Source organism: Ascaphus truei, chromosome 4, assembly GCF_040206685.1.
Source record: "Ascaphus truei isolate aAscTru1 chromosome 4, aAscTru1.hap1, whole genome shotgun sequence".
Lineage (NCBI taxonomy): Eukaryota > Metazoa > Chordata > Amphibia > Anura > Ascaphidae > Ascaphus > Ascaphus truei.
The window spans coordinates 59,691,970-59,713,120 of record NC_134486.1 but is presented as its reverse complement, the minus strand read 5'-3'; the positions used below and the strand labels follow the sequence as shown (position 1 = coordinate 59,713,120).

Genomic DNA, 21,151 nt, shown 5'->3' with positions numbered 1-21,151 from the left:
GACCCCGCCCCCCGCGCCTAAAAACTGCTCCCTACAGACCGCAGATCGCAGTGAAGTGCCGTGCACGCGCCGCCAGGACTGCAGGCCTTAGCCTAAGGGGTTGACATTTAGTACCACTGTGTGAGAGCTACAGTACAGTTAGAAAAAGTACCCTAATAAGTACAGTGGAAAAAATTATATATTCCACACATTGGGGCTTCTTTGTTTCCGGTTGTATATTTGAGGTCCCTTTTCCAGAAGTGCTCCAGTTGGCACAATTAAATCTAGAATACTGTGCGGTTGGGTCTTGAGCTTGTCAACATTGTGTACGTCTATTAATAGTTTGGGATGTATGTGGCCCCTCCTCTTAGCTTGCTCATCCCATCCCTATTTAATCAGTATGTCCAAGCAGACATGTGAATGTAGTGGTCCAGTGAGATATTTCTACCCCCAGGAAAAAGGCGGTGATAACATTTGCTATAGCAATAAGCGTTGGAAATATATTTTTAGAAGATTTTTTTCTTTCTCACTAATATTTATATAAGTTGGTTTTAATGGCAATATAGCACATATAGTGCTCTTACATTTTATCCCCTTGGGCACCACACACACCCCATGCGATATAACCATCGTTTTGTTTCCTCTTTTCTCTATGCCGTTGAGAAAATACAAATTGGTAGTGTAGGACTTGCTGATAGGGTTTTACCTTGACATCGTTGCAGGCAAGATCTGTTTTGCCCAAAACATAGAACTAAATGACCAGTACTTATGAGAAGAAAAACTTAGAAATTGTCTAAATCATTTGTCATATTGGATGCGCATTGGGGCGTCTTTGTTTCTGGTTGTATATTTGAGGTCCCTTTCCCAGTAAAGCTCCAGTTGGCACAATTAAATCTAGAATACGGTTTCTGGGTTTTGCGCTTGCTAACATTCTGTATGTTTTATACTGATCATGTTATCCTCCTGCAGCTGGAAGGGGGGTCTGAGTCTGCCCCCACCAACTGCCATCTGCTACTTTGGACTCCCAGGGAATCAGAGTTATTACTTTACTCTTCTCCCTCTAAACTTCAAGATCCCCTTCCCCCTCTGACTTAGCAGGTGACATTGAACTTCATTGGTAGTCAGGGTGGGGGGAGCATGACAGAAGGATTCTCGCAGCATTCAAACGTGACATTTCTGTAATTATTTTATTCAATTACACGTAACTTAATAAAATAATTACGGAAATGTCACATGTTGGAGTGCTGGGTAAACCCTTCATATTTGTCCCCTTGTACTAATGACGAATGGCAGTTTGTTTCCTGGAGCACCTGGTAACATCTATTTTGATTGAGTGCACAACATATCCTACTATTTAATGAAAAAAAAATTCACACTGTACGATGTGTACTCCTGCTCTAATCTGTAGGATGCAGTGTAGGGGCGATTCACTTTGCAGCCTCATGCTGTGCTTCTGTAGCAGAAGGCTGTATGCCGTCCCAGGTCTCTGGGTGATTATGGTATCACTCTGGCACAAAGAGGAGACGACACGGAACAGCACGCGACAAGTACAAGTTGTGCCTCTGTATCACTGTTCAGTTACTGTCATTACATGAGAAAATAGCGTGCCAAAATCTTGTCAGTTACTTTGGATCCCACCACCATGGAAATTGATATATATATATATATATATAATACTGAGTTAAGTTATGGTGAGTAAAAAAAGTGACAAAAACCCTCCACAGGAAAGCAAATATGCAAATACAACTGTATGCTCATCTGCATGTCTTAGGCAGGTCTGCAACCCCGCCTTTCCCCATCATCACCCAGCATACAGCACTTCCACTACAGCAAGGGATTGTGGGAAATGACATGCAAATGAGCACACAGTGTCACTTTTTGCCTCAAAAACCTTTTTTAATATGGTTCCCTATAGGCTTAAGCTTGCTGCATGGTCACAGCTTTGAGCACAGCCAGGGAAATTATTCAGTATTGCTTGGCCTGAAGAAGAGAGGATAACTCTCGAAAGCTTGTCCTATGACATAAATTGTTAGTCCAATAAAAAAGGTATCACCTAATACTGAATAACTCATTTATTCTGCAATATATATATATATCTATCGACAAATCACCAAAAAAATCTACTCGCCACCTAGTACCACACGTGTGCTGCTTGGGCCAATTGGATATATATATATATATATATATATATATATATATATATATATATATATATATGCAAATATATATATATATGCAAATATATATATATATATATATGCAAATATATATATATATATATGCAAATATAGCTGTATGCTCATCTGCATGTCTTAGGCAGGTCTGCAACCCCGCCTTTCCCCATTATCACCCAGCATACAGCACTTCCACTGCAGCAAGGGATTCTGGGAAATGACATGCAAATGAGCACACAGTGTCACTTTTTGCCTCAATAACCATTTTTAACATGGTTCCCTATAGGCTTAAGCTTGCTGCATGGTCACAGCTTTGAGCACAGCCAGGGTTAAGGTGCATACCCAGAAAACCACCCACAGACAGCTGTTTCAACCTTGATGGGTCTCATCAGTGTGGGGTTGATTTTACTGGGAATGCAAGAGAGGCTATGGGATAGGCTAAACCATAATACTGAGTTAAGTTATGGTGAGTAAAAAAAGTGACAAAAACCCTCCACAGGAAAGCAAATAGGCAAATATAGCTGTATGCTCATCTGCATGTCTTAGGCAGGTCTGCAACCCCGCCTTTCCCCATTATCACCCAGCATACAGCACTTCCACTGCAGCAAGGGATTCTGGGAAATGACATGCAAATGAGCACACAGTGTCACTTTTTGCCTCAATAACCATTTTTAACATGGTTCCAGTTAATTACAAGCCTGTCACGAGAGCTTGCGACAGGCTGTAATTTTACACCAAAACTATATATATAAATATATATATATACCTGGGTTTGAACTGGGACGAGACTTAAGATATAATAAAGTGATTTTATTCCTTGATAAAGGTGAACACAACAGATTATACAATAACAGGCAAAATATAGACACTTACGTAAAAGATGAAAATAATGAAAACAGTCCCATCTGAACTGGCAGTTTCATCCAGCAATCAGCCCAAGACATTGCATGGCATTTCTTCTCAGCAATCAAGATGGTATAGAACAACAGGCCTGAGGACATGCAGGCCTGCAGACTTTGCATGAACAGCATACATATACATACTTACCTACTGAGTGCTGTCTCTACTTTATCGTTCAATCCGGATGGTAATGTGATATAGATATATATCTCTTTATCACATTACCATCCGGATTGAACGATGCAGTAGGAAGGTTTTCAAATAACTATATTGATATGAACATCACATAGAACCGACGTTTCGATCCCACAGAGGGATCTTTATCAAGGGGATATGTATACAGTGCTACCAACCAAGTGAATACTTATATACCTGATCCCCAGTGCTGCCACACTCACAAACAATATAAACAATCAAGAAAATGTGTATCACCCGTGCATCCCACGAGGTCTCCAATCAATAGCGGCCTGCCATCTTGTGAATTTAGGCAGTCCCGTATGTCTGAGTCAGCTCTTCATTCTCAGCCGACAGATTATAGCCTCCCTGCGCATGCGTACTGCTCTGCTCTGTTCATCTGTATATGCTCTTCCATTTGTTCTTCTGTATATGTTCCTCACTGTCTCACTTATCCTTCCCACACGAGCACCGCTATGTTTATTTTTTTTACTCTACTTTATCGTTCAATCCGGATGGTAACGTATCTTTAGGGGACTAGCACCAGGCTATTTTCAATTACTCTACGGGAGTGCTGTCTCTTCCTTTTAATATCTATCTATATATCTCACACACACTATATAGGTGTGTAATATGGCCAATTCTGACACAATGTGGATAGCCAAATTAGATAATACTTGGCAAAGAAGAAAAAAATCAAATAGTTTTTGCATATTAAGATTGCTGAGGTCACAAGACACATTATGCATTTGGGACCAATACCAAGTAATGATGCAACTTCTTCAGTACAAAGTGTATGACTTACAAGGATATACTGCAAAACTGACACAAATCATTGTTTGTACATTTTATTGCAAATATCTTGCATTTCACTGGCCACACGTGAGACAACTGTCGTGGCAATGAAGGGGTTGAAGGAGTGAAAACACAGGGTGCCTGAACGTACTGTACTTTTTACAACTAAAAAGACCAGGCACAATAATAATAATATTTTTTAATCTTGTCCGCTGATATCGCAGATGAGCTACTGTGAGCCATAAATGTGTCTGTTGACAGCTGACTCTCCTTCTCTTGCAGTTGGCTCAGCGGTATGCGTCAGCGGCCAGGGGGCATGTCCCACTATCAAACACTGTAATATCAGTGACTGTGAAAACGTAGGACTGTATATAACAGATCACGCACAGGTATATTGTATACCCTTTCCAGCTATTTGCTTTCATTGCCTCTTTACATTCTATTTGAGAATCATTTTTGATCTTTTTCATAGGGGATTTATGAAGACAACGAAATCTCTAATAATGCGTTAGCTGGAATATGGGTTAAAAACCACGGCAATCCTATTATTAGAAGAAATCACATTCATCACGGACGTGATGTTGGTGTTTTCACATTTGACCACGGCATGGTAAGTGCTTGTTTTAATTGTTCTGACAATTTTCTTGTCTGCATGCCATGTATATCCATGATTCTGTAAAAGGCAATGTTGAAACTGTACCCTTTTTAGTATGAGTATTTTCTGACTTCAAGGATTAAACATTGTTTAGCATTCTTAATACTTAGACTAGTGTTTCCTAACCGGGGTTCCACAGCACTCCGGGGTTCCATGAGACGATCAAAAGGGTGCCTTGGGATTTCCCTGATCTCCCCAGAGCAGGGCAGTTTCCACTATCCTGATTGGCTGAATTACCCAGCAGAAGCCAATCAGGAGGAGGTGTGAGGAGCCTGTGGGGTGAGAAGGAAGCCACATGGGCAATAGAGGGGGAGGGGGGGTGTGATTGTGAGAAGTTTGAGGTTCAGGCTACACTTGGTGTCATGACATCTTATTGTGTAGTCTGTTCACTATAATTTATCTTCCTAACTTTATAATTGATTGTATGTTTGCTAAATTATTAACTGCTCTTTATTTGGTAAGGAGTTACCTTTTATAATAGTCTATCTTAACCTTTTTTGGTATTTTTATGTGCGTACTTGTTAGATATTGTTATGATAATAAGCTTGTTTGTGTTAGAAAAGCAAAGGTGTTTGCACAAATGTATGCCTGTTACATTTGTATATTGTTTGCAGGGTTATTTTGAGAGCTGCAACATACATAGGAACAGAATAGCAGGCTTTGAGGTGAAAGCTTATGCCAACCCCACAGTGGTGCGATGCGAAATCCATCATGGCCAGACAGGAGGAATATATGTCCATGAAAAAGGGAGAGGCCAGTTCTTAGAGAACAAAATCTATGCAAACAACTTTGCAGGTGTATGGATTACCTCAAATAGTGACCCAACCATAAGGTAAGTTCATTACTACTTGTATTGCAGTGTGGTAAAATGTATAATCTTGACAAGGAAGTCAGTAATTCATTATGAATGTCCCAAATGTGTGCCATTGTTTATAGGTCAGTGAACATTTTTTTATAGATTTTGATATTTCCTATACTTACAATTATTGATTTCTTTTAGTGTTTTTGAAAGGTGTCCAGATAATTTTAGAGCCATAGCCTGTGACTAATACTTTACTAGCATTTTGGTAGTGCCAATCCATATACATTATCTATGTAGATACATGTTTACATTTTTTATTCCTGTTATATTGTGAAATATTTTATAGATTATTATAGGCTAAAGCAGTAAAATTCAGGGCATTATTGAAAACCCTGCTCTCTGATTGGTAAAAATTCCGAGCATTATCCAATCCGTAATGCCTGGAATTTTAGCAGCTTGCAAAGTGCAGCCAATCAGCTTTCAGAACAGCTGAGACAGGGCAGGGGATTGGTCAAAAAGCCACGGTTTGACTCCTCCCCCTCCCGAGCTGACTGAGATTTTCTGAGCAGATTCAGTTGAATTGGGAGGGGGGGGGGGGGGTCTGCAAAGAAGTAAGTGGCTGTCTGCACTTTCTTTTTGTGTGTGTGTGTGTGTGTGTGTGTGTGTGTAGGTGTAGAGCTCCAGTGTGTGTGTGTGTGTGTGTCTGCAGCAGTGTTTATGGGTGTAGCATGTGTGTGTAGCAGCAGAGTTTGTGTGTAGATGTGGTGTGTGTGTGTGTGTAGAGCTACGGTGTATGTATAGAGCTCCAGTGTGTGTGTGTGTGTGTGTGTGTCTGTGTGTGTCTGTGTGCATGTGTGTCTGTGTGCATGTGTGTCTGTGTGCATGTGTGTCAGTGTGTCAGCAGCAGTGTTTATTGTTGTAGCGTGTGTGTAGCAGCAGAGTTTGTGTGTGTGTGTAGAGCTGCTGTGTGTGTAGAGGTGCTGTGTGTGTGTGTGTGTGTGTGTACACAGAGGGGACGGCAGTGTGTGGATATAGATATCTGCAGTGTAAGCGTATATAGAGGTGGTTTCATGTATTTACCATTTTATTTTAATAAAAAAATCTATATAACTATACAAAAGTGTCTATTATTTATGAAATAAGCCTATAATAGTAATAATCCCCTCAGAACATGGCATTACTGGCCAATAATGCCCTGGCTGGGTTAAAGTCCCTCGGCTTCTCCTCGGGCCTTCAACTCTTCCAGCCAGGGCATTATTGGCCAGTAATGCCCTGTTCTTCGGGGATTATTACCCTATTTCCTCGATTCTAAGACGGCATCAATTCTAAGACGCACCCTTGATTTAATAAAAAAAATTTGGGGAAAAAAAACATATTAAATGTGCAGAATTTTTTTCGAGGTGGGGGGGGGGGGGAAGAGAGAGGGGGGAAAGAGAGAGGGGGGGAAGGGAGGTGGGGGGGGAAGAGAGAGAGAGGGGATAGAGGGGGGGAGAAGGGGGAGGGAGGGAAAGGGGAGAGAGGAGTGGAGAATGGGGGGGGAGAGAGAGGGGAAGGGGGGGAAAGGGATAGGAGGGAAGGGGGGGAGAGGGAAAGGACGGAAGGGGGGAGAGGGAAAGAAGGGAAGGGGAGGAGAGGGATAGGAGGGAAGGGGGGAGAGGGATAGGAGGGAAGGGGGGGAGAGAGATAGGAGGGAAGGGGGGGAGAGAGATAGGAGGGAAGGGTGGGGAGAGAGATAGGAGGGAAGGGTGGGGAGAGAGATAGGAGGGAAGGGGGGGGGAGAGAGATAGGAGGGAAGGGGGGGGAGAGAGATAGGAGGGAAGGGGGGGAGAGAGATAGGAGGGATGGGGAGAGGGAGACAATGGAAGGACACACACACACAGAAACACACACACACACAGAGAGATACAAATACACACACACACACAGATTCACACACACACACACACACACACACACAGATATACACACACACACACACACACACAGATAGACACAGACACAGACACACACACAGGCAGGCACAGGCACGCACACGCACACACAGACACAGACACAGACAGACACACGCACACAGACAGACACACGCACACACAGACAGACACACGCACACACAGACAGACACACGCACACACAGACAGACACACGCACACACAGACAGACACACGCACACACAGGCAGACACACGCACACAGACAGACACACGCACACACAGCCAGACACACGCACACACAGCCAGACACACGCACACACAGCCAGACACACGCACACACAGACAGACACACGCACACACAGCCAGACACACGCACACACAGCCAGACACACGCACACACAGCCAGACACACGCACACACAGCCAGACACACGCACACACAGCCAGACACACGCACACACAGAGACAGCCAGACACACACACAGAGACAGCCAGACACACACACAGAGACAGCCAGACACACACACAGAGACAGCCAGACACACACACAGAGACAGCCAGACACACACACAGAGACAGCCAGACACACACACACACAGAGACAGCCAGACACACACACAGAGACAGCCAGACACACACACAGAGACAGCCAGACACACACACAGAGACAGCCAGACAGACACACACACAGACAGCCAGACACACACACACACACACACACACACACACACACACACACACACACACACACACACACACACACACACACACACACACACACACACACACACAGAGACAGCCAGACACACACATATACAGAGATGCACACACAGATCTTCTTCTGCACGTGCAGCTCACACAGAGATTTGACAGGGGGGAGGGGGGCTGCTGTGAAAACATACCCCTGTCCGTGGGATCTCCACTGAACTCTCTGCACCTCATGGAGGGGGGGCGGCCATGATCTCTCTGCACGGAGGGGGGCCTCTGATCGCAGACATTTTTGCTGCACAGAAAACCCGGCAGGCATCTCCAGCAGCGCCACCTGGCTGTTTTTTTTTCCCCCCAGTACATCGATTGTAACACGCAGACCTACTTCAGCCACGTGAAAAAGGGAAAAAACCTGCGTCTTGCAATCGAGGAAATACGGTACTTAATTAAAACACCTCCATAATGTGGAACTCCACTCCATGTGGTGACAAGTGAACAGTTGACAGTAATGTTTAGAAGGCTTGTCTTTTGTAAGCACGTTTAAATACTTTTTTCAATGCTAGTCTGTAAATGCTATTTACAGATGAACCGGTTATTGAATACATGCCAAAAAATGGTGAGATCGTTATATCCTAAGGGGAACAAACTAAATACAGAGACTTTGGCACATTGAAGACTCCACAAATGGAATTACAACCTAAAAGATTGGATGTCATACTTTCTCTCCCCCCCCTCCCCCCTTTATTAAAAACGGATAACTTTATCTAGACTTCTATAGATATTCAGACCAGAATATTTCAGTATGGTGACCATTGATCATCTTTTATACATCTTGAATATTTCTTAAGTGGTACTAGTGATTTTAAAAATGTATTTGCTTTTTATATATCCTCAGTATGTACACCACTATGGTGTACTGAATTTCACAGTCCAAAATGAACAACAGCACAATATTTGTATGATGTACAGTGGCGAGAAAAAGTTTGTGAAGCCCATAGGATTTTCAAAGTTATTGGATCTTAATCAAAATCCTGCTAATAGATATAGATAACCTGATGAAACAAATAACACAAATATGATACTTTTTTTCAATATTAATTTATCCATAATTGATAAAACATTCAATATCCATGTATAAAAAAGTATGTGCACCTTTAGATTCAGTACCTGGTGGCACCCCCTTGAGTAGCTATAACTTCAATTAAGCGTTTCCTTTAACTGCTGGTCAGTCTCAGAACGTTTTTGAGGAATTTTAGCCCATTCCTCCTTACAGAACTACTTCAGCTCATGGCCGTCTTTCGCTTCAGTTCACGGATGGATGGCCTGACATTTTCCTTTAGAATTTTCTGATACAATGCAGAATTCATGGTTGTGTCAATGATGGGTAGCCGTCCAGGTCCTGAGGCAGCAAGCAGCCCCAAACCACCACACTCCTACCAGATGCTTAATGGTTGGGATAAGGTTCACCAACCATAACGTTTCTCATTGAAGGCAACAAGTTCTACCATTGACTCATCTGTCCAGTGAACATCAGACAGACAGCAATTTCCTTTTTGGAGTAGTGGTTGCCTCCTGGCTATCCTTCCATGAACACCATTCTTGTTCAGTCTTTTCCTGATAGTTAAGTCAGATTAGCCAAGGCAAGAGTGGCCTGCAGATCCTTGGCTGTTATTCTAGGGTTCTTTGTGACTTCCTGGATGATTTGCCGGTTTGTTCTTGGAGACATTTTGGTAGGACGACCAATCATGGATAGAGTGACTGTGGTCCTGACCTTTCTCCATTTGCAGACTATCTGTCTGTCTGTGGATTGATGGAGCCCCAAATCCTTAGAATAATATTTAATAAAAGACTGGTTTTGATTCAAGAAGGTTTACATGGAAAAATGACGGAATTTCTGTAATTATCATTGGGGTTCACAAACTTTCTCACCACTGTAATTTGTCACAGTTGCGTTCTTAGAAACCCCAATAGATGGTCTGTTAGCCTTGGACCTTGAGGTCAAAGTCTGCCTTTACCATGAGATAAAAGGCTTCTCCCACACTAGTTGAAGACGGCCAGTAAAATTGATGAGAGAACTGGGCGACTATTCATGTAATGGTGCAACCTCACGCTGACCTAATCATTTTTAACCAACTATATATCTTGTATATAAACTGTTTTCAATTTACAATTCTGAGAGGGGAGAGGTAGCAAATGAGGGAGAATGAGGAAGTAGTGTGCTAACCATATGTTGGTTCAATAAGAAATATGTCAAGCTTTTGAACATCGGAGTTCTAAATAGCAGAGTATATAGTTGTCATTTTTGTACATGGCATCCCAGTGATAAAGGAATCAAATGTTTTAACCTATTAAACAGAAGTCATTGTATCCGTTTGGTTCGAAGTAAAAATGCACCATTCAGCTACTCCATGCCCAATTAAAACACTGGCGTTTTGTACTTGTGTACAATACCATACCTGGCCATTGTACAACAAATGATTGCCTTTGATAAATTGGCCAATCGTATGAAGATTTCTGTAAACCTTTTCAAACACCTAGTGCAGAACTCATTTGGATGATATGAGTCTCAACACTTTGGACTTGTACCATGATTCATGTTTGTTTCTTGTATTTATGTTTACACTGAAGTGATTATTTTGTTTTCCAAGGGGAAATGCAATTTTTAATGGAAATCAAGGTGGAGTATACATCTTTGGTGACGGACGAGGCCTTATTGAAGAAAATGACATATATGGTGATTTTTGTTTTTCTTTCTATTTTGAATCTGTTCCGCCCCCCCCCCCCCCCCCCCCTTGTATGCATCAGGAATTTATAACTATATTTTATGTTAATAGGTAATGCATTAGCAGGCATACAGATTCGGACAAATAGTTGCCCTATTGTCAGACACAACAAAATTCATGATGGTCAACATGGTGGAATCTATGTGGTAAGTTTTACCCTTATTTGAATTTAAATATGCTAGACTCACAGGGTTTGGATTACATACCGGTCAGGTTACCTGCATTACGTCCTGGTTTCTCTAGGGAATTTAAATGGCTGTCTAATGGGAAGTTACAATGGATGCTGTTGTGACTTCCCATTGGCTCACAGGACTGACAAGATTTGTGTGGCCACTTTGTTTCCCCTGGAGGGGCAGAGACACAGGTAACTTCACTGGTAAGTATCTCTGCAACTGAAGCTGAAAATCATGTGGTTCAGCTTCAGCTGGCACCCTTGTTTATAACCCTGTTTAAGGGGGAACAAAGAGCAGCTAGGATTGCCGCTTTAACATACGTTTGTAAAGTTTACATAACTTTGGGTATGTAGAATATTGCAAATGTTTTAGTGGTATTATTTTGTTATTACCCGCTTTGTTGTACTGCAAATGCCCTGCAGCTCCTCTTGCAGCAAACACAGTAAATATTTTAATAACTTGAAGTTCTGTGTTTCTGTTTTTAACATTTATGCATTTTATTTCTGGTGCAAACTAGAGAATTTACACCAGATCCCGCTCACAATTGCACTCAGGTGTAGAAAAATATCATGTCAGACGTAGTAAGTCAAAGAATCCCAATATTCTTGATGTAGCAATTTAATGTCATGCTAAAATAGCAATATTCTAGGGAAAACCAACTAGCTAGAGTACTAAAACATCCATTACTTTCTTTGAAAAACAATAAATTGTTATTAGTGATACTACTAAACTAGGTCAGTTCATAAGCTGGTGTAGAAATATGTGTCAAATAAGGAACTGCAATCAAATGAAGAGTTATGTCTGCACACCAAAATATGTATAATAAAAGCAATATACTTGCGATTAGAGATACCGGTGCTCCGTGGTTCAGGGAAAAAACCTGTCTGGTGTAATTTCAAAGTATATGAACCAAGTGGAGGATCCAGGGCACTACGGATTTGTAGAAAATAAATTTATTCTAGGCACACACAACGTTTCGAGCTGTACAAAGCTCTTTCAGAGAAAGAGCTTTGTACAGCTCGAAACGTTGTGTGTGCCTAGATTAAATTTATTTTCTACAAATCCGTAGTGCCCTGGATCCTCCACTTGGTTCAAATAAGGAATTGCAACATCTGTCAGCAACTGGTATGGTGGGATGGCTACAAATATCCCATTGACACCACCGTCGTGGCGTCACTTAAAACCAAACGACCGTTTCATGTGCTCGCGCGCACTTCAGGGGGGGAGGAGCTAAAGAACGTGACCGCGCTGTTGACTGAAGTACTCTTTTGTCGAATATCCTACACCAATCCTCATCATGAATGAGGTGTGTTCGCGCTGCATTGATGGCAGCTGAGGTCGCCTATCCTGGGGCTTTTTATTCTTCACTGTACATCATTTTTTCACATGCGTCGTTGTTTAGTAGTATCACTAATAACATTTTATCGTTTTGCATTGAAATTAATGGATGTTTTAGTACTCTTGCTGGTTGGTTTTCCCTAGAATATTGCTATTTTAGCATGACTCATTAAATTGCTACATCAAGAATATTGGGATTCTTTGGCTTACTAAGTCTGACATATTTTTCTACACAGTGCAGTAGTGAGAGGGATCTGGTGTAAATTCTCTAGTTTGCACTTTATGCATCATAGGTATACCATGTCCCTAAGCACCAGTGTATTTGTACTTTTTGGATAATATACTCTGAACTCAACTTGGCTGAGTGGTCGGTCATATATAGTGGTATTTTGCATTTTATTTCCCAAACTACAGCATGAAAAAGGTCAGGGTGTAATTGAAGAAAACGAGGTTTACAGTAATACATTGGCTGGCGTTTGGGTGACAACAGGAAGCACGCCTGTGCTACGGAGGAACAGAATACACAGCGGAAAGCAGGTCAGTAATAATCACTAAGCAACTGTCCTGCGTTGATCTGAATGATCTTTTCCTCACTTAACTAATGTTTTGGCATTCTCAATCAGGTTGGCGTGTACTTCTATGACAATGGCCATGGAGTTCTAGAAGACAATGACATCTATAATCATATGTATTCTGGGGTCCAGATACGGTGAGTATCCTAAAGGAAATCGAAGACGGCCACCAGGGTACCCGCAGTTTAATGCAGATGGGTTTTTTATCCTGAGGTAGTAGGAAACACGACTTGTGCTCCTCTGAGGTACCCTGGCACCTATATATTACTTAAAACCAACCAGCAAAGAAAGAATGGATAAAAAAAATAATGCAAGGAGACCAACAAACAGAAAGTTTCATTCGTTATCTGTCTTTTCTCACTAAAAAGTAGGGTTTGCGATTTGAAAAGAAAACACTGAATGATTACCATCCCGAGATTGGGTTTTGGTTAGGCTTTTTATTTTCATCTGGTGGCATTTATCTTTTTTCTTTCCTCTTACTAATTTGTCAGTTTTTCAGTGTATTCATTTTCAAAAGCTATAGGGTAAAATGCATAAGTAAAGCTGCATTGCAAAATGTTTAATAATTACTTGACTTAAATGCTCAATTGATAAACCAAATGGCAGTCATTTTGTTTGTAAGCCAGTTTTATCCCAACAGAAATCTTAAATATTGTGTAAATGTGCTTTTTAAAGAAAACAAAATGTTTTTTCCCCCCTCCATGTGTATGTAGAACTGGAAGCAACCCCAAAATTAGACGCAATAAAATCTGGGGAGGCCAGAATGGAGGAATACTTGTTTATAATTCCGGTATGTCTATTTTTATTTTGGTGCACATTTGCAACATTTCTTGATCTTAAGGTGTAAATTGCTGCACTTAATTTTTATGCCTCCCTGTTTAGGGCTTGGATTCATAGAAGACAATGAAATTTTTGATAATGCAATGGCTGGAGTTTGGATCAAAACCGATAGCAACCCGACGTTACGAAGAAACAAAATTCATGATGGGAGAGATGGTGGCATCTGTATATTTAATGGAGGCAGAGGTACGTATTTCAATTTTTAGATGCTGCTCGGTCATTTGAAGATCTCTGCTAAACATCTTGCAGTAGAAAATGTAGAGCAGAAGCACACGTCGATTTTGTTTAGCTCTTTAGTATTTGAATGACCCCATTATGAAAACATTGGTTTTGCAAAACGGCAAATGACTGCCCATTTGCATGCACTGAATCACGTGAAGGGAACCTCTCCAACTAATAGTGGACAGTCATGATAACTCGTAAAGGTAGACTGCAGCCTAAAAAATGTGTGTATTGTAGGAAAATTAAATAGAAATAGAAATGATTGTCCTAAACGAAGTCACAAATCAAAGATGGTTGTTAACCGTCACCCAATACAATAGTATATTGTAATCCCTTTTTAATTTTTATTGCCCTTGAATTGTAGATTTACATTTAAAAGGCTGTTCTTATAAACTCCTATATCATTTATTTTTTTTAATATATAATGTGCACGTTGACCTGTTCCATCTTTCTCTAGCTCCTGCAGGGGAAAACTCAGGCACTTTGTTGACCAGTCACCCAGCTAAATAATAATAGGGTAGATCTGGACATATAGTAAATAGTTTGAAGTGTCTTTGGAGTAATCCTTTTGATTTTACAGGACTTCTTGAAGAGAACGACATCTTCAGGAACGCTCAAGCAGGGGTGCTCATCAGCACAAACAGTCACCCGGTCTTACGGAAGAATAGAATATTCGATGGGTTTGCTGCAGGTTGGTATAGGTTCAATTATATATTTGACAAGAAGCATGAACAGGGCAGCATACGGCTACTGTTTCCATTAAGATTTGTAAGTTGTGATGCTGTTGCATACCAATAAGAGTTCTTTGTATTTTAAATCGGTGTACAGAGCTGTGTGGGCCTCATAGGTTTACTATGGTAGCAGTTGAAGGAAACCTATATCCTGAAGCGATGAGAATAGAGGGGGATGCTCCAGAAAACCCTGAATCCTGAGATACTTACGGTGGAGTTACCTACAGGGGATATCGATGGCTGTCCAACAGGAAGCTGCAACTGGAGTTGCTGCTTCCTATTGGCCCACAGGATTGCAAGCTATAGTGGCCACTTTGTGTACTGGAGGGACATTTCAACCAAGTTACTTCACTAGTAAGTATCTCTGGAACATGGGAGCCCCCAGAGCTCTCATCTTGGTAAAAAAAAATAAAAAATTAAGAGGTGGGAGAAAGCTGGCATTGCTGATTTAAGATCCTTATATGATCAAAAAGAAATCTAAATTTCAAGAAATGTTTAGTATTTGCAGTAAAAAAAAAAAAAAAAAAAACCCCCCATCATGGAATATTTACATGCTCCTTTCCTTAGACTAGTTCAGAAATCGCTGTTAATTGAGGAAGTAATGCGCTGCAGCGATCATGTCGTAGTTAAGAAATGGATTGTTAGAAATAAATCGCATTGACCGTTGAGATATATTTATGAAGCCTCATAAATGAATAATTAGACGGATTCCATTCTGAAAGTATGATACAAAATTAAACATGCCTAGTAAATGTCCTTTGTGTAAAACAATAAATGAATAGTCATTGCTACTCCTGTAGGATGACACTGACTCATTAAAGCAGCACTTCTGGGGACACTTTATTTTGAATAGATAGCGGGGGGCCTCTGGAGATATCGCCTCCAAAGGGGGTGCCGGTAGCGGCTCCAGCTGGGATAGTTTGGGGTAACATAATGGCGGCTTAAGTGTCCTGCGGGCCATTAAGAAGCCATGACATCATCACTTGCGTCTTCCTGATGGCCCACGTGACATTTAAACAGCGGAGAGATACAGCACCCCCTATGAAGGTAAGTATCTCGTTAAAGGCGGGGTCTCTAGGTCTGAAATCAATGCAGTTCAGCTCTAGAGACCCCCTGCTTCAAACCTATTTAAAAATAATAATAGTGGGGTCCACAGGAGTGCTGCTTTAAACTGAGCTTTATTAAATGTATCTTCATTCAATTTTATAAAAAAAGAAAGAAATGTTCTTGTATGGCTCTGAATGTCTTTTGAAATGTAAGGCCGCGTTTATAGTGGGTGCGAGAGTGCGTGCGTTGCAAACAGACCTCTGAGGCCGCCCATAGTGCACACGAGCGAATAAGAGCGACCCATGCAGCAGATTTTTGAAAAGACAAATACTTTTGTCTTTTCGAGTCACGTGAGCAGTTCAGCCAATTGCAGCGAACCAGCCTGGTGACGTCACGGCCACGCCTCACCGTCGCGCAAACCCTATGAGCACAAATCGCTTGAGTGACAGGCGCGTGCGATGCCACTATAAACTCTGCCTATTAAGGGCTGCATAACAATATAGTCTTAGTACTTGTGTATAAGGTTTTTTCTGCACCCTTTAACACAATATTCGATTCCTTGAAAATGGTATCCTCTGGAATCTAACCCTTGTATAATGCTGGTGTGAGAAGACTGTAATTTACCTAGAAATGTCATAGAAATCTATCTATATATATTCTGTCATGTTTAAAGGGGTTCCCAAAATGTGCATGTCTGACTGTGTATTACAGTCATGACATTTCTAGGTAAATTAACGTCTTCTCACACCAGTATATCTGTCTCTCTCTATATATCTCAACGTGAATATTTTTTTCCAACTAAAGGTATTGAAATTACAAATCATGCAACTGCAACACTTGAAGGCAATCAGATTTTCAACAACCGCTTTGGGGGTTTATTTCTAGCATCTGGTGTAAACGTAACAATGAAAGGTATGTCTCACCCATATATATTTTTATTCACATGGCTTAGCCATTTATAAATGTATACGTTTTAAGTTACACTCTCGTTGTGTAATTTAATGCTATAAAGCGATTTTCTTAAGCAAATTGTTCACTTGCCATGCATCTAGTTTTGCTATGGCATTTTGTATTTGTTTAAAAAAAAAAAAAAAAAAAGCCAATTCATTTTCTTAATATTGTAACCAATGACACCTGCAGTCATTTCTGAAGTATGATTCTCGTGCGTTTGTTTTTCCTTATCTTGGCTTATCTTCATATTAAAATTTCTTACTGGGTATGTGCAAGCACACCTCCTCAAAGTAATGGGTGCTTTGATTTCAGCACCGATCCCAAATACCAGTACGTTTCATTAACGGAGCGATTACTGATTTGACTAATTGAGTATTGATGAGTAACATTAAAAAAAAATTCTCTGTATTTCTAGGGTATCAGCTGGTGTAGAGCCATATACATTATAAGCTCACTGGAAAGGGACTTTTTGCGTGCCACACTATATGTACATTTGGTAATGTTTTCAGTATGCTATTGTCTCAGCCCCATTGTACTGAGCTGCAGATTATTCGATGCAGGGCACATTAGCACCAAATAATAAAAAATATGGTTCTACTGCCAGTCTAGTTATGTAATAAGGGGAACAAAAATGCAAATGTTTTATTGGCTCGTGTGTAACTTTGTTTTGGCAACTGTGGAGACGAAAAGGGATGTTTTATAGTATAGTTAAGCCCAGTGCGTATGCGTTAACAAAAAACTGATATTTTTCACTTAAGTGACATTAAATTACTGGCAGTCCATGAATTGATTCCTTAACGTCACAGGGTCTGCAGTTTAGGCGCCTCGAGCTAATAGCTTTCTTTGGGGGGGGGGGAAAGAAATGATAAAACCGCCAAATTGTAATTCTGCTTTTGAAGCTACACCGACCACTTGTTACAACTATTTATTTTAAATAAATATAAAATAGACTGTTTCTCTGCTAAAATCTGAATAATAATTAGAACATTTTTGATAACTTTTACAGATAATAAAATAATGAACAATCAAGATGCCATAGAAAAAGCTGTCAATAGAGGCCAGTGTCTATATAAGATATCAAGTTATACCAGCTATCCAATGCATGACTTCTACAGGTAAACAATGGAATTCTTAGAAATAGCGTTTGGGATTTCTATTACCACTCAATGATGTTTAATTAACCATGTTTGTTGTATAGTATAACCCGCCTTTCCATGAGGATGGTACTATTCAGGCCTTTAACGGTCTTTAAAAATCCAGGGGGAGCATGGTTGAAAATCAACAAAAAAGAAAAAAACATATATGAAGCAGGTGTCTTGAAATAATTTGTAAGATCATATGAATATCTTGGCGCATATAGGGTGCCTACTCAGTGTGGTGGATATAAATGGGCAAATCCAAAACTGTGGCAATGTTGTTCTTGTGTAGGGGACTCAGATAATTGGTGCCTTAGTGGTAAAGAGAGAAACCATAGCGCAGGTCAAATGGTAAAAACAAACCTACATTGTTTAAAAGGATAAGAATCATACTCACATGGTGTATGATTTTTAAAAGCATGTAACAGCATAATATGATATGGGACATCGTGAGTTGTCACCCTCACAGCCACCGTCTGTGTGTGCTGCCGATGGTCTGGGATGTCTTCTCTGCCTTGCCGGTGTCTCTCGCGGGCTTCACGTCGTCACATCGGGTTCTTTTGATAACACGTCTACAAGTGCTGTGGCTGCTCTGAAGCTGCTACGCTATGCGTTTCAGTAAGGGCTCGCTCAGACAGACCGCTCCTTCAGCGTGCTTGCGTTCGCACCTCCGCCGCGCGCTCCTGCAGCCCAGCGATCTCTGCTCAAACTGCAGGAGTTGGGTCGTGGCATGGCAGGGGGCATAACGCACAAGTCAGAGCTGGTTCGCCTTTATTGGCTGAACCAGCTCACGTCACGCGACAGTAGCACAAAATTTCAATTTTGGTTGTGGCGGCAAAATGTCGCAGCGACAACGCTGCGCTTTGCCGCCGGTGGAGTTTTCAGTTTGAAAACTCCCACTGAACAACCAGAAATTGCGACAGACGTGCGTGCATCGCAACGCGGCCTGTCTGAGCGAGGTCAAATTGTTAATTTGAAGCTCCAGAGCGACCACAGCACTCGTAGACATGTTATCCAGCAAAGAAACCGGAAATGACGCCAAGAAACCCGAATGTGACATAGCTGAGCACGCGAGACGCCGGCAAGGCAGAAAAGACGTCCCAGACCATCTGCAGCACAGACGGTGGCGGTGAGAGGGTGACAACTCACGATGTCCCATACCATATTTTGCTGTTACATGCTTTTAAAAATAATGCACCATGTGAGAACGATTCCTATCCTTTCACTTTTTATTTTTTTTGTTACCATTTGACCTGCGCTATGGTTTTTCGCTCGCTTTTCCACTGAGGCACCAATTATCTGAGTCCCCCACACAAGAACAACATTGCTGTACCACACTGAGTAGGCACTCTATATGAGCCAAGATATGTATATGATCTACAAATTATTTCAAGACACCTGCACTTAGATGTTATATTCTTTTATTATGTTTATTTTCACCCATGCTCCCCCTGGATTTTTGAAGACTGTCTTAGCCTATTAGGGACCAGTGAAGACAGCCTCAACCACAGGGTTTGAGCAGAGGGTTGCAACTTAATTCTGCTTTATTCCACTTATTCACAGTATATTCATTCACTAATGCCCTATTTATCTGCACAATATATTCATATAATTATTGTTAACATTTTTCACCTGATTCACTTTATATTTATCACGTTGATTCAGTGGGAGCGCCTATTTATCACCTTGTTGTTTGTTGCACTATTCAGGCCTTTAGCATTGAGGTATGGCAAAGTAATATAGATTATTTGATCTGTGGGATTTTGGTGATCATATCCTGGCCTTTCAAAAAGAGAACTGTTTGCTGGCTATGATTTCTTATACCAGCATTTCTCAATCTGAATTTAGGAATAATTGACATGTGTGCTTGATTAATTTATTTTGTGATTATATGATAATCCCTAAAACATGGCCTATCTGGGATATCCCAATGGGATGGGTGAGAAAAACGGTTTTAAATTTAAAGGTGGTTAAAAGTGCTGTTTTTCCTATGCTGAAAAATTACTCCACATTGCTAAACAAGGTGGTGTTTATTATATGGAATTTTTTTTAATGGTGGTGTAGCGTTTCAGAGAAATGTAATTTAGAGAACCAAAAGTCTGCTTTATTTCATTTGAAATAAGTTGAGTGAATATGGGGTCCTGGAGAGATGTAGTAAGGGTTTGTGAATTTGTGTGTATGTATAGAGCTATAACTTTTAATGTACTAAAAAGCAGGGGTGGCCCTTGGACTGGAGTCAGCCACCCCTGAACTAAAAGCAAAGGTGAGCTTAAATAATGGTAAACTCACTGCTGTATTCTGCCCTTATTTCAGATGTCACACCTGTAACACCACAGACCGTAACGCCATCTGCGTGAATTGCATTAAAAAGTGTCACCAAGGACATGATGTAGAGTTTATTAGACATGATAGGTATGTTGCATTACACTTTTTTCCTTATTACGTTCAAGCTCCCGTTTATGTGCATCAATACAAACTGCACACTGACAAGTGATTACCGTAATTTCCGGTCTATAAGCCGCTACTTTTTCCCCACACATTGAACCCCGCGGCTTATATTCAGGTGCAGCTTATATGTGAATTTTTCCCGCTTTCTGCTCCCCCCCCCTCCCTCCCCCTCCCCTCCCTCCCTCCCCCTCCCCTCCCTCCCTCCCCCTCCCCTCCCTCCCTCCCCCTCCCCTCCCTCCCTCTCCCTCCCTCTCCCTCCCTCCCTCTCCCTCTCCCTCCCTCGTAGCAGCACACTCTAGCATTGAGGCACTTCCTGCCTGCTGCTTGCTAGAGCGAGCGCGTGCACTCCTGCTTGGACGGCAGGTATTTACTGTGTAATGTGAGGTGCTGGGGGGTTAATGTGTGGTGCCAGGGGGGGGGGGGTTAATGTGAGGTGCGGCTTATATATGGTCAAAATAAAAAAAATCTAAAATTCAATGGGTGCAGCTTATATACAGGTGCGGCTTATAGTCTGGAATTTACGGTAGCTAAGCTGCAGATCGATCTATTCTCCTGTAATAGATCGCCTGCTCAGGGTTATTTAATTCAGTTCTTGCACAGCATTCTAGGCAATGTAGTTCCTAGAATGATTGACTGGGCAGTTACTAGATACAATTGGTGCACTGCTAGAGAGGGCAGGTCTCAAGAGCCAGAGCCTATCAGAAGGGGAAGGGGGCTGTCACTTTAGAAATGCTTCCTACATTAGAAACATTGAAAATGTCTTTTTAATGCAACAATTTTCTCATAGTACAGAA

General features: G+C 41.3%; 1 protein-coding gene across 2 annotated transcripts in view; it reads left to right on the top strand.

The window, feature by feature from the left end:
• Nucleotides 1-21,151, top strand: part of FBXO11 (F-box protein 11) — a 72,052-nt gene that overhangs the window by 48,481 nt on the left and 2,420 nt on the right. For both annotated transcript variants that reach the window (XM_075595826.1, XM_075595825.1), the window contains exons 10-22: nt 4,305-4,411; nt 4,495-4,632; nt 5,292-5,509; nt 10,765-10,850; nt 10,951-11,045; nt 12,825-12,947; nt 13,034-13,119; nt 13,696-13,772; nt 13,865-14,008; nt 14,625-14,735; nt 16,627-16,734; nt 17,780-17,888; nt 20,223-20,321. In XM_075595826.1, coding sequence (XP_075451941.1) covers nt 4,305-4,411; nt 4,495-4,632; nt 5,292-5,509; nt 10,765-10,850; nt 10,951-11,045; nt 12,825-12,947; nt 13,034-13,119; nt 13,696-13,772; nt 13,865-14,008; nt 14,625-14,735; nt 16,627-16,734; nt 17,780-17,888; nt 20,223-20,321 — 1,501 coding nt within the window. The remainder of the gene's footprint in view (nt 1-4,304; nt 4,412-4,494; nt 4,633-5,291; nt 5,510-10,764; nt 10,851-10,950; nt 11,046-12,824; nt 12,948-13,033; nt 13,120-13,695; nt 13,773-13,864; nt 14,009-14,624; nt 14,736-16,626; nt 16,735-17,779; nt 17,889-20,222; nt 20,322-21,151) is intronic.